This window comes from Vipera ursinii (assembly GCF_947247035.1).
Source record: "Vipera ursinii genome assembly, chromosome: 1".
NCBI classification, from domain to species: Eukaryota; Metazoa; Chordata; class Lepidosauria; order Squamata; family Viperidae; genus Vipera; species Vipera ursinii.
In genome coordinates, this window is record NC_139512.1 from 331,513,213 (window position 1) to 331,528,298 (window position 15,086).

Sequence of the window (15,086 nt, forward strand, 5' to 3'; positions counted from 1 at the left end):
TAGAATCAGGTCACACATGGAGCTCGTCCTACCAAATAGGCTTGCATTTAGGAGTCCCTTCTTAAGAAAGGGACAAAATGCACATTTGATTAGTGAAACCATAATCAAAGGAATAAAGCAGCATCTCTCTCTCTCTCTCTCTCTTATTCTCTATGTAGTGATTGGGACTATCCTTTTCTGCAATTTTAATTCTGGCTTGATGGTTCTTACAATAAACCCACACCCTAAGTGAAGTCCCCTTTTCATCTTCATTTCAATATGGTGCAAACCTCTTTTGTGCATGTGGTTGCACTGTTAAAAAAAGGAAAATGAATTTGGTTGGAGGAGTATAAATGCCAATTTAAAAGAAAAAAAAAATCAGTTTCTATCCAGGGTCATCAGCCTTTGAAAATATTTTATAACCCCAACTGGATTTCTAGCTGGCTCCAATCCCTTGACTGCAGAGCTTGCAATGCCTGTCCCTTGCAATAAAAATATTCCAGGGTGCAACTCACAAGTTACATGAACATAACAAGATGCTTCACTATTTTTTGTGAGACTGCAAAGAATCTTACACTCATCCTACTTTATTGGTCTGCTATCCATACCACTGTTTGGTGTTTGGCTTTCTCATGCTAATAGACAAAATCTGCCAGCTTCCTTCTGATGTGTGTGTGTGTGTTTTTCCCAGGCACCATCTTGCTATCTCATCCTAAGGAAGTATAAGAACATAAGAAGTTCCCTGCATGGATCAGCTCAAAGGTCCATCTAGTTCAGCATTCTAGTTCCAACAATGGCTAGAGACAGACGCCTCCAGGAAGTCCACAAGCAGGACTTGAAAGGCACTGCTTTTCTCTGGTGGTTGTAACCCTCAGCAACTGGCATTTCAAAATACATTGCATCTAAAACTGCAGATTCCAAATCACCATTCCAGCTAACAGCCAATAAAAACTCTTCTGCTCCATCATTTGGTTTTGCACCCTCTGAAAAATAATTTAATTTTGGGGCAACCACCGTATTGTGTTAAATTGTCAAAAGTTTGCTTTTTGTTGTTTGTTCTCTCTTGACTCTGCTATCAGTCAATTTCACTGGAAGAACCTGAACTCTTAAATTATTAAAAAAAAAAGTTCAGAAATCTGAGGGAAGATTTATACTTGGGGTTTTTCTCCGAAAGGATACACAAATTAAAAATTCAAAGCAAAAAGAAATTAATTTATGTAATTAATTGCACATTTATATGTTAAATATTTTATATGATAGATAGGCACATTTAAAGCTCCTTTTCTGCATAATGTGTTAGAAAATTGTAATTTGTTATTTACTATTCTATATCCAAAGCATTTCAAACTCTGGAAAGCGCTGGATACCTGTATTATTTATCAGTATACAAGAAATGCTAATTAAAGTGAGGACTTTTCTTTAAATATTTATTTTCTCTAGCAGAATACTAAGTGCTGTATGGTATTATATTTGTGACTGTGGTGAGATGATAAAGAGGGAGAAGGATGTGAAGGAAAACTAAATTGGGGGACAGAGATGGGAACATGCCACTCTTCATGGCATCAGAAGGGCTTAATCAGAAGACACACCAGTATGTGGTTGAGAGTGATCAGCTGTAAGAGACATACCCATGGGGACTTCAGCAAACAATTATGCAAAGCTTTCTTCCTGCCCAGCTGTTGTTGCAGCCATCACTCCCCAGTTTAATTTTTTTTTTAACCAGCAACAGCAACCCAAAATAGGCCCGTGGTTGCTTCACCGGCACATGGTTATCAGTAACCATTCGTCCATCCAATTTTATCAATTCACTAAATATCTGCAGGAGATACAGTTAAGGTGGAAGGAACAAAAATGCTGCTACTCCTGCCAGCCAACTCTATGTCTGGAGATTATAATGGGGAGCATCTATTGCTCACCTGCTTCTGTTCCATTTGCATGGAACATGGAGCTACAGTCAAGGCATGAAAACGTAAACCAGTTTCAGATCATAGGTATGTGGAATATTTTAGTTATTCCTGGCCTAGAATAGATTTGGACAACAGGCTAAGATAAGCTTTATAAAGATTTATGTGTCATACAAACTTGTTCAAGAACTTGAACAGTCTCTGTTTCATTTTGAGGACACTGGGAGAAATAAGGCAGGTTTTTCAAAAAATAATCCAACCGCAAGGAAAGCTTTTCACACAAATTGTTGGTCCCAAACAATGCGGTGCATTGTAGAACATTTTGAGGTATGTTTTAGGGTTCATATGTAGCACTTACTATTCTACTGGGTCTTATTGCCACCCTAAATATATTAAAATTCATTACTTTATGGCCTCATATTCCCGGATAATCACAGTGGTGGACTAAATATATTTCATCCATTGATCTTTTCATCAGAGCAAGTGCAGAGGAGTTTCCAACAAAACTGGAAATCTCTAGGTTTTCTTGAAAGGCATGATGAAATTCCCTCACCCAAGGGACTTAAAGATGCTATTATACACATATACCAATGCTTTTTGGTGACATGTTAACATTGATGAACTGTTCAGTAATAATAGAGGAAGAGAGAAAATTTATTTTGACCATGTTGTCAAGCTTTTACTTTAAAAATATTATCAAGACTCTGTTTTCCTGTTAAGAAAAGTCAATCATGTTCCATCTTTCTTCAGCAGTTCTTCAAGGCTGTCTGATACATTACCAATATTGGCTCGCCTTTTGATTTCCTTCCTTCTATTGGCAAACCAATTGTACACTTTGAGGGAAGTAACTCGCTCCAGATCTGACAGCTTCTTTCCTGTGCAAAATAAAAAAAAAAAAAGAAATGCTGGTATACTTGCTTTCAGTAGTACCAGAACAGGATTTATAATAGAATACCAGAGTTGGAAGGAATGTTGGAGGTGGTTTTCCCAAACCATAGGAGAGTTTATTTTCTAAATAAAAATAAAATAAAAAATAAAACCCAAACCTAAAAGACATTTTAATACTTTTTGGAGACCCGAGGACTACAAAGTGAGTATATAACTACATCACACATGTAAGAGTACCCAGGACTGAGGAGGACAGGAATTTTAGGGCTTAAATTAGTCTTCTTGTGTTTCACACTAAATTTAATAAACGGCAGCAGCTCTGAGATGCTCCAAAAAGAAACTTAGGACTGCACATTGATCACCCTACTTTATTTTCACAGCCACATGCAACATTTAAATCCCACCCTACTTTTTGTCCTTCTGAAGCACCCTGCTGGATATTAGTCAGTGCAACTGCCAAAAATATATTCTGCCCTTTTGAAGGTAGAAACAGATGGACACTATAGCATACGAAGAAGAAATTTAACACTGTTAATTCAGCACCTTCTGTTTTTTTAATAAAAAAATGGCTTGACATATTTTGAGCTTCACAGTTCTCTTTCAAAAAGGCTTTTCTGTTTTGAAACACTCCCCAAAACCGGATGTTCTCTCCCCCCCACGTAGCGAATCTCTTCTTTCCCTTTTAAATTTTTTTAAAATATTTTACATTTTAAAATTTAAATGGAAAATATTCCTGAGATGGTAGATTACCGCTGAAAGTGAAAATGCTTTGGGTCATTTTTGAAAATAGTAACTGGCCTTTGACAGCATATTTGGGTACTGTATTTCTTTTTCATTTTGTCTAGGATTCATGCAGTTTTTGTGTTAACACATGTATGGATGACGGAGTTAGAACTAATAAGGAAAAATATGTTTATGTAAAAGAGACAAAATATATACTAAGAGGGGAGAGGGGGAGGGGAGGAGAGGAGGGAAGGGAAGGGAAGGGAAGGGAAGGGAAGGGAAGGGAAGGGAAGGGAAGGGAGCAATATATCTCCTTCTTGTCTTCCTTGTGTACCTGGCTTCTGAATAACTGCATTACAGGCATTTGCAATTTCTTCTCTCTTGGCCTCATCAGGATATTGATTCTCATTGAAGTAGCTACAGAAACAAAGAGAGTGTATTCATCTTAGAAATCCTATTCCTTGTACCCACACAAAATAAAGACAACAAACTCAAGCCACAAATCAGTAAGAAACCCTGTATAGAGGGGAAAAACATCACCAATTTTAAATATATGAAAGAGACTTGTTTAAACTTTTCAGCAGAAGAGCAGGCTGTGCAGAATAATCCTCTTCAGTGCTTCAGATTTGAAGGGGGGGGGAAATGTGCATATAACACCTGTCAGCAACTTCTTAAAGCAGCTGCCTTTTTTCTGGAATCATTGCAGGATAATCCCAGGAAGAGAGACATTTGACTTAAAGAGTTGTCAATGCCTTTTGTCTTTTGAATCAGAAGAGCTGCACAACCATAGTGCATATGAGCCAATGGTCAGAGTTCAAGTCAGAGCTAGGCAACCAGAAGCACTTCAAATTCTTCTTCAAAAGGAAATTCTGCTGGTGTTAGGTATATAAAGAGAATTAAGAAAACTGTCACCATTAAACATGATTTATATCAGGTCTTATAAAGAGATTTACAAATTATGAATTAGCATTGTTTGCAAATGTTACTAGCAAAACGTGACAACAGCCGTCACATTCATCATGGACAAATGCATAAATATCCATGTGAAGAAGGCAGCAGAAATGTGTCTCCACAGCTAAAATATGTGCTAACATATAACTGACCACTTAACAGGTAGGCTGGTGAATTTGGTTCTGATGTACAAATTTGGGGGGGATGGAGACTTGCAAACTTCTAAATCAGAGGTCCCCAATCTTTTGGGCACTAAGATTGTTTAAACTTTTCAGCAGAAGAGCAGGCTGTGAAGAATAATGCTCTTCAGTGCTTCAGAATTGAAGCAGGGGAGAGAGGTTTTTCTGCGGACTGGAGGGGACATGGTTTTGTGTGCTGCCTGCATCCTGTGGATGGAGCCTTCCTTGTTTGTGCACACCAGTTGCTGGCATGCTGTGACCCAGTACTGGTCCAAGGACTTGGGGTTGGGGATCCCTGTCCTAAATGGCATTATCAGAACATAGATCTGTCCAACCTCAAGACCAAGTTAGAGGCATGGGTTGCTTTCTACCTTCTGGGATATTTCAATCCATTTCTGGATTACATTGTGGAATTTATATTCTAGCTTTTTACTTACAGTAGCTAACAATCAAAAGTATAAAATACAAAGTCCAATTTCAAAACACTGATAATGCACCATTACAAATGTATCAATAAAATCAACCCTTGCCCACACATTTAAAGCCCACTAAGGAGGCATTCTAGCTGACCTATCAAAAGCTTGTCCCAATAAAATCATTTTGACCTGCTAGTGGAAGAATAATTGCTTGTCTGAATTATCCTGGTAGGGAAATCTTTTTTTAAAAAATGACCCCTCCTCTTTTCTTTTTGAAGATTTAAGTAAAAACAGGCAGAATTCTAATCAACTCCTCACTGAGAAATATTTATTTATCAAATTTTGATACCATCCATTTCACAATCCAAGTGACACTGTGCGGTTTATAAATTTAAAAAAAATTGCAGGTACATGCCCTTCCAGTAAGTTCAAAGGTACTGGCATAACTAATAAGCATTAGATTGCTATTAATATTTTTAAAATGTGCAAATTTTGTTATCTAATCCAAGGAATCTGGCTAGAAGTTTGGATCAGCAAGGACAAGTCCCAGCAAAATTCAATCCATCTGCATGTTGCTTTTTCAACCTTTCCGTCCAGCCTCCTCAGCTATTTTGGATTATCCCTTGGGTGTCTTTTTAGTCACCCTCATTCACTAGTGCCATACCTTTCAGACTGGGGAAACTGTTTCGTGGAGAAAGAGTTCCCTCCAGCTATGCTATCCAGAGAGTTAAGCGGCTGGCTATGCCTCAACTGGACCCAGTAATTTTTTCGGGAGGGCGGAGGAGTGGTAGAGAAGAGCAGGGCAGAATGAAGGGAAGTGAAAAAGGCAACAGATGAAGGCAGCCAGAACTTCTAGTTCATAAAACATATGTTTCTCACTAAGCCAAATATTAATATAGGTGCACAGAAGTCCTACTGCTCCTGCTACAAATAACAGATGTGGGGTGTTAAGGAAAGTTAATTAGTTAACAGCTAAGGAAAGTATCATTTTTTCCTATTTTTATTACCTGAGAGAATGGAGAAGCATTTCCAAAAACAAAGAACACAGGATGGAAAAAAGAAAAAGGAAAAACCCCTATAACCCGGTTTTGAGATTGGCTTTTGTCTCTATTGACTCTTGTGATTTGTGGGATAGACGTTTGAGAACTCCTTTTCTGTTCCCCAGTCTTCTCTTGGGTGCCTGCTTATTCCATCCCTTTGGCCACCTAATAATTTCACATCCCTTTCTCTTCATTCCTGGTTAGTTATCCATATGCAGTAATATTAAGGATACTTGCAGATTTTCATACAGAAAAAAAATCTTTCCCACTTCTACTAAAGTTGCAGTATAGTATTTAGCTCAAAATATTACACATGTACATAAAAAAGAAGAGCCAGTTTGATGAAATGGTTAAGAAATCAGGCAAGAAAGTGGGAGAGTGTGAGTTCTAGTCCCACCTTAGATATGAAGCCAGTTGGGTGACATTGAGCCAGTCCCTCTCTCTCAGCCCTAGGAAGGAGGCAATGGCAAATCTCGCCAAGAAAACTGCAAGGGACTAGTCTTCAAAGCAAATGAATTAGAAATATATGAAAATACAATTTTCATATAGATCTCAGAATCACTTTGTTGACTGGGTAACTATAGAGAATGAATGAATGAATGAATGAATGAATGAATGAATGAATGAATGAATGAATGAATATCAAGACATGCAAATACCAAAGTCTGGAATGTGACTGATACAATCTGTTTGTCCCTCTTTCTGTTAAAAGCCTATCATGTTTTTCCATTCCTACCACTATGAAGATTTTCTCCAACTGCCCTTTTATACCACTCACAGAAATTATATGGTTTATCAATATCTGAACAGTGCCAATATCAATATGAACCCCAAACCATAAAAACATTTTCTGAATGTTAGGAAGAGAGGTTGTGAGATATAAAAGCTAAAGATATGTGAGTGTTGACACCATATTAAAGTTGTCCCCACTCCCAAATATCTATCAAAAATGATTAGACTATGCTAGGCTCAGAATGCTTTGAAGCAGTAAAGCAAAAAAAAAGTGTACTGTATGGATAAGTAGATTGGGGGGGGAGGGGGAAGGAAGCAACAAGATGAGCAGAATGAATGATTACAAAAGCCTGGGGATAAACCTTCAACAAATGCAATTGTGCTTTCTAGACAAAAGGCGCCCGTCAGGATGGCGATGGCTGATTGCAGAGGGAATCAAATGATCTCTTTTGTGTAAGGTGACAGTAAAGGATGAAAATGAAAAGTGACCAAAATATGTGAGCTGGACTAAGAATGTGAAGCAACGGTAAAAACACTGAAATATCCTTGAAACAGTTCGTTTCTATGCTTTATGTGGGACATAGAAATACTGCCAACTTGTAGAAATCTCCACCATCAGGGACAGTATGAGCAGAGCACTGGGAAAATGCAACGCTGATTATTGGTTAGGGAAAATAATTTTTGGTTCTGCATTAATGCATCCTACATTGTGTGAAGTGTTACCACCCATCCTGAATACACAAAATTCTGCCAGGAAATTGCACATTTCCAGCATAAAACCTTGCTTTCTCTAAATGTCTATGGAGATTCTCAGTCATCCAGGTCATGGTTATCTCAAAGGTGCTTTTTCAAAAAGCAACTGGACTTTGTTTTTCCTTGGAAGAAGTTTTGCTTCTCATCCCAGAAGCTTCTTCAGTTCTGACTGATATGACAACACCTATCTCCTGTTTACAACAATCCTTTTAGCAGTTCCAAGAAGGCTCCACACCCATTTGCTCTATTCAGGTGATCCTGAGGGCACAGATAAACCTCCAAGTGGTCTCAACGACTCTCAAAAAGAGTACTAATGACCAGATGACTGCAAGGAATATAAATCCTTCCATCCTCCACCATTCAATCATTCAGCATTTTACAGCACCACTGTTTTGTCCATTTCTATATTCTTGCCTCCAGAAGCAGGGCTGAATCCTGCTCAGTAAGCAGGCCATAAACTTTCTAGTATCCATCCTTCCTTCCTTTCTCCCTCCCTCCCTGCTTCCTCCCTTCCTTTTTGTGATTCCTCAAGTCCCCTAACACTATTGACATCAAAACACAAAACCACAAAAGTAGATTGGTATATTAAATCTTCAGAAGGCTTAAATATATTTATTACTGTTTTAATCCTTCACTCTCAAGATAAGGGCCAGGAGAACGGAGACCCAAATCTTACTCCTAATCCCATTAAGTGATATTGTTATAAGTCTTGCGCATGTGGCCAATGGTCATTTAAACAACTGAAAAATGCTCTAGACTTGTTTGTTGTCAGAATTACGCAGACAAATTACTCCACCAACTAAGAAAGGCTATACATCTCCATCAACAATTTAACAATAATAAATGGATGAATTGTGTCTAAAACTATTTTCACAATGATCAGGAACTGATAATTATCAGGTACTGCTGAATGACAGTAATTATCATACACTATTATTTTTTAAAGATTTAACGAGAGCAGGCATGTAAGCTTAAGATGGCAAAGTGATATCAATTTTCTAAAGATTTTCTAAAGATGGACAAGGAATGTCACATTCTTTACAATGTGATGTTTACATTTACATTCCATTCCCTGAGATAAGCTTTCACATAACTTCATTTTCACACAATGCCAACAGTCTATTTTGATGGAAGATACATATTTTTATGCATTTGTTATACTATTGGAAGATATGAGCCATTAATTACTACATTGCAAGTTATATCAGGAACCTAGAGCTAGATTCATCATACCCTTGTTAATCTAACTGAATTAGTTTGGTTTATCAAATCAGATTAAAAAATCAAACCTGCTGATTGATCTAGATATATATGTACAAAAAAAAGTTTTATTGTTTGTAGTGGCCACAAGGAAGATACGAAAGTACATGCTGAAAAATAGTACTGTTAATATTAGAGGGGATGTATTGAATTGATAAGGATTGTTGTAATTTATATGAATTTTGCTAAAATGTATGGTTGTATGACTGCTCTTTAGAAGGCCAGATCCCGAAGCGAAAACTCAAATACTTTGGCCACCTAATGAGAAGGAAGGACTCACTGGAGAAGAGCCTAATTCTGAGAAAGATTGAGGGCAAGAGAAGAAGGGGACAAGAGAGAATGAGGTGGCTGGATGGAGTCACTGAAGCAGTAGGCGTGAGCTTAAATGGACTCCAGAAGATGGTAGAGGACAGGAAGGCCTGGAGGAACGTTGTCCATAGGGTCGCGATGGGTCGGACACAACTTCGCAGCTAACAACAACAAAAACATGGTTGTAAATAAATGTATAAACCTATTGTGCAACAATTGAAACAATGAACTATCTTAATGATATAAAGTTATAAACCAAGCATGATACCTGCCAAGGCTCCAAGTTACAACTTTTTACCATAAAATAAAGTAGTAAAAAATCTCACATCTTTTCAGATTAAAAAAAAATAACATCCAGGCATTGAATGCGCACAACAGCAGGAAAAAAAGAATTAAAAAAATTATCTAGGGTTTTGTGATATGATCTACTCTAAACTCTCACCACCTATATCTATATCTAGTTCATATATTACCTTTCCATGACAGCCAAACATTCCTTTCTCCAGGTAAACCGACTGCCGCGTCGCAAGCGGAAAGTCCCAGAGGTAGCTGTGACTGGCGGAGGAGTCTGTCTCCATTCTGGCTCTTCAACTGGAATAGGGGCTGGTCTCATGCTTAATGTAGCCCCTGGAAAAAGCAAAGCAGAAAGCAAAATGTTTCCTAAGGAACTAAAAATAACACCCACTCCTCTTCCCATGCTGGCTGATGACAGGGAGCAACTCCCAGTGGGATGAGACTTTGTTTCTCTGAAATTAAAATTAAGATAACTAGCAGTAAAGAGAAACACAGCCCTGTGTGTACAATAGAAGAGCTCCCGATAAGGAAATTAAGTCAAAGAACAGTGCAACAGCCTGCAAGTTGTCATGTCAAGTCTCCCGATACCTCATTTTCAAGCAACAGCTAATATTACAATGCAGAATTCCAAAACAGAAGGTTCCATTACCATTTAGAGATTGGGAATAGCACATACATATACACTCATGCATTTTTTGACTGAATGCCTATAAATACGATGGGTAGTGGGAAGGAAATTCTTAGCATTCTGGGGCTGTCACTACATAAGTGAAAGACAGATTCTAGGCACTGTTACTTAGCCTAGCTTTCCTAGCAAGCAATTAACAAAGATGGTACGCTTGATCCCACGGGTAAAATAAACTGATTTTGGCATGAAAGTAGTATTTTTTTCATGATGTTTCTCTATCCAGTATGCCTTACCAACACAGGATTTCTAATGCATCAGATCATGCTCTACCACTATAATTTAGTGTGATGGCTTATAGTGTATTGTAAGTAGCCTGGTAAGTATAAGCGATACTTGTGTTTTTCCCCCCCTCATATTTCCAGACTATTCCTGTAAAGTTCTTACATGCTTTCCCTCTTCTGTTATGTACACCCAAACACAAAGACTAATTATTACCTAACATTATGGCAGCGTTGCCTCCTTCCTTGTCTGCACCTCCTTTCATTAAGTACTCCCTCTAATGTACAGAGCATTTGGGGCTTTACATCTGAACAGCTGGAATGTTCATTAACATTCAATAACACCTTAGCAGTTTAGACAACAGCATATTTAAGCATATGAAAGCACAGATATTCAAGCTAATTAAAAGAGACAATCAAGCTACTTCAAATTAATAATGACTTTCAAATGAATCTATATTAACTACAGATTGCTTATTTTTCTTGTTTTGTACACTTCATGTTTAACAGCAGCCCAACAAACCCAGAAGATACAAAATATATGTTTTTTATATAAATGTTCAGAGATGTTGTGAATACCTGTGCCAACGACATTAAGAGAAATCTCTATATAACTGTGTATGGTATGTACTGAATCTCAACTTTTATATGGATTTATCCAGCCTGCATTTCCAAAACACTGCAAATTACAATACAAATAGTCACAAAAGTCAACATTTTTCTTAATGTTGTCATGTAATCTACAATCCTAAAACAACCACCAAATATATAAATTAGGGCAAAATAAGAGCAAAAGTACATCCACTGGTTTTGAATAGTTGAATAGTTGAAAACTATTCAGAAATATTTATTAAATGCATATGCTGATCAACTCAAGTCATATACATTCATATAGGAAATTTACTGTATATACATATATTTATGTATTTATGCACATATTCATAAATATGTATGCAAACAGGAATGTACATAAAAATGTGTACAATTTGATGGAAGAAGAGACAAGCTAAAACTGAATTTTTGGCTCATCCTTCATTTCAAAACAAATTGCCGAAACCTGAAATTTACAGTTTCATCTACTCAGCTTCAAAATTTGTTTTAAAATAAAGTATTGGTAGCCAAATGCAAAAAAACTGAAGGAGGCTGTGAAAAGCAAAACTTCTCTCTGGAAATCTTTTTTTGGTGAACATCAGAGCAGAATGGGAAAGAGAACAAATTTCTGTACCATTTAGCTTCTAGGTAACAGACACAAATAATTTTATGAGACAAGCATTTCAAAGATGCTTCTTAGCTAAAAAGGAAGACAAAACAAGATCTATAAATTTTCTTCAGCAATATTTCTGCTTCCATGTAAATCAGTTATTATTGACAGGCCTGCTTTCTGAACACACAACACGTTTTCCCTGCTCTGCAGTTCTTCCTCTTAAGTATTAGAAATGGCCATGCAAAAGACCAACACGGCCAAGAGATTAGATCACTTGGCTACAACCCTGAAAGCTTTGCTGCTTCAAAGCCTACTTTTAATTCAGTACGTGATGACTCTGTCACCCCACTCCCTGTAAAAGGAAAAACATGCCTGCCTGGTAGAACTAAAACCCACTTTGCTAGAAAAGAGTAGGATATTTGGCAGCCACCACACTGCTTGTATACAGCTAGTTGCTGCAGCTCTGCTGGAACACACATTCATAGTTCACTTCCTTTTGCCTGCACCATTTTTTGGGGAGCAAAGATCCAGTCACATCTGGGTTCATCACCAACTTCCTTTTTCTTCCAACTTCCATTTCAACATTGTTCTAGTTTCTGTTCTCTTCTTCCTCTATTCTCCTTGGCTACTTCCACCAACAATTTTCAAGGGTCACTTTTCCCCTGAAAGGGCTGGCTACAACTTAGAAGTATTCTTGCTAGAAAAACAAGTACAGCAAAAGTGAGGGGAACCTTTGCTTAGCTGAGGTTGTGCTTTGGTTGCCAACGAGTTTCTAGTCCAGTTCTGTTTTTAACCTCTAACCTCCTATAAGAGGTTCTACCATTCATTTTCTCTAAGTGAAACCTGCCTGATGTACGTATCCATGTAGGAGGGGAAGCTTAGGATCCTTTTCCTGAAAACAAGTTGAACTCATCACACAAATAGAGAATGGTGAACAGAGAGTGGTGTTTTCTATTAAGACTTTATTATGGAACAACCTGCTCCCCATTATGCACCTAATGCCTTCCTATTCGCCTTCTGAAAGTTGGTTGAATCTGTCTTCTTGAATGACATTAAGGAGCTGAGTTAGATTGCTGATTGTCTAAGTATTCATTGGTATTTCTATACTTTGTTTTGATACTTTGAATTTTGTGTAAACTATTAGGATTCATTTTTGTTGTAAAAATATTTGTAACAAACAAGCAAATGTGCAATAGGATTATGGCATTTTAGTTTAGAAAGCAGACAAAAGTTTGGACATTAGAGGAATGAACAAAAATTACAATGTACGTCTGTAACAAAATATTCTAATACGGATTTCAGTGAATCCACTACTTTCCAAATTCACTTTCCCAATTTCTCTCTCCCCCTCACCACCAAAATCAGCTATTGTCCCATGGATATTAAATAAACCCAGTTTTCATGGCACTATCTACTGAAGTCACTGCCTTTCTCCCAACTCCATATATTTTTTTGCATTGCTATAATTGTAATGTTCCTTTGGCTTCGCCAGTACTATAAACTTGAAGTTGAAGCTTCTTTGAAACAGTGGTGATTTCAAAGTTTGGAATTAAAGAGAACAAGTGAAGCCCCAGACAAAACATCAAGTCAAATCTGAAATTATAAGACTTGGAACTGTGTTTTAATCATGGATCCATTGCTTAGAAAAGAATTTATAACTATACCTGTTATAAATGTGAACTGATGTGGAGGTAGCCAAGCTTTCTAAGAATTCTATGGGGTTCTTCATGTGCTCATTAATTTCTTTTGTGACTATTCTATTCCCTTCTAGTTCTATAAAAATGGTGTTGTTGATTATGTTACCTCATTCACTCTTTCAAGCCAGACTTCAAATAGTGATATGTCAAGAAGATTCTTCTCCAAAGTATATATTTTGTTCTCTCCCTTTCTTCTGCATTCTCTTCTACCATTTGTGAATTGCATCTGATTCCCCACTAAAATAATAGTGCTATTTGTTGCTTCTCCATATTGATTGATAGTGGAAGAATGAAAAAATATAAGTTCTATTTAGAATCTTTTATTACAATATGCCTTGAATCTTAAACATAAATTTTCTCTAGCATACCCTGACATTTTTCCAAAAACCAATGCCCATGTACTCTTAATGGGCGCTTCTGGAAATTTCTTGACAGTCCAACAGAAACCTGGCAGCCTAAAGGAAGAGAAAGAGATGCATCCACAATAATGATGGTACACATCAAATCCAAGTCTTTGTATCCTCCAGATGTGCATTTCTATATTTCCCATAAATGTAATGCTGAACAGGAACTGTGAAAATTATAGTCCAACCTACTTAGAAGTAGCAATATCTTGGGGAAATATGCATTTCAAACTGGACTCCCCCATTTATTTACTTATTTATTAAATTTATATCCCACCCATCTCACTCTGCAGATGATACCACTCTAATGGCAGAAAGTGAAGAAGAACTAAAGAGCCTCTTGTTGCGGGTGAAGGAGGAGAGTGCAAAACCTGGGTTGAAACTTAACATTAAGAAAACCAAGATCATGGCATCCGGCCCTCTCAATTCCTGGCAAATAGATGGGGAAGAAATGGAGATAGTGACAGATTTTATTTTCCTGGGCTCCAAGATCACTGCAGATGGGGACTGTAGCCAAGAAATTAAAAGACGCTTGCTCCTCGGGAGGAAAGCCATGGCAAATCTAGACAGCATGCTAAAAAGCAGAGACATCACCCTGTCAACAAAAGTGCGTATAGTCAAGGCTATGGTCTTCCCAGTTGCAATGTATGGCAGTGAAATTTGGACCATAAAAAAGGCTGAGTGCCAAAGAATTGAGGCCTTTGAACTGTGGTGCTAGAGAAGACTCCTGCGAGTCCCTTGGACTGCAAGGCGAACAAACTGGTCAGTCCTAGAGGAGATCAACCCTGACTGCTCTTTAGAAGGCCAGATCCTGAAGCTAAAACTCAAATACTTTGGCCACCTAATGAGAAGGAAGGACTCACTGGAGAAGAGCCTAATGCTGGGAAAGATTGAGGGCAAGAGAAGAAGGGGACGACAGAGAATGAGGTGGCTGGATGGAGTCACTGAAGCAGTAGGCGTGAGCTTAAATGGACTCCAGAAGATGGTAGAGGACAGGAAGGCCTGGAGAAACGTTGTCCATAGGGTCGCAATGGGTCGGACACGACTTCACAGCTAACAACAACACAAAGTGACCCTGGGTGGGTTTTAGGCTGATTGGTAGTGTTCTCAGGTTAGACAAAATATAAATATAAAAGAGCCACACAGAATCTCTTTGTCGGCTCACTGTCCTTCCCCTGACACCTTATTCCGTAACTTCACTCTTTTTCTCCTTTAGAGGCTCACTGCATTTCCATGGGGACTAGAAGGAATGTTGAAGCTAACTTATTAGAACCCATCCCTGATATCCAGGGGGAGGAAAAAAATTGATCCACAAAATTTGAAAAGGAAAATCACAGGGAAGGGGACTTTTAAAACCTTTGTTTTAAATGGGTTTGATAGGAGAGTGGAGGTGGGGGTGGGAGGGAGTATTTCTATTTTCATGGTTAGCCTGGCCCTTAGAAATAGT

The 15,086-nt window shown here is 37.9% G+C and overlaps 1 protein-coding gene across 8 annotated transcripts in view; it reads right to left on the reverse strand.

Moving 5' to 3' along the window:
- HMBOX1 (homeobox containing 1) overlaps window positions 1–15,086 on the reverse strand; it is a 123,832-nt gene that overhangs the window by 19,589 nt on the left and 89,157 nt on the right. For all 8 annotated transcript variants that reach the window (XM_083348447.1, XM_083348453.1, XM_083348450.1 and 5 more), the window contains 3 exons: window positions 9,608–9,761; window positions 3,829–3,911; window positions 2,663–2,758 (listed from right to left, as the gene is read on the reverse strand). In XM_083348447.1, coding sequence (XP_083204573.1) covers window positions 2,663–2,758; window positions 3,829–3,911; window positions 9,608–9,761 — 333 coding nt within the window. The remainder of the gene's footprint in view (window positions 1–2,662; window positions 2,759–3,828; window positions 3,912–9,607; window positions 9,762–15,086) is intronic.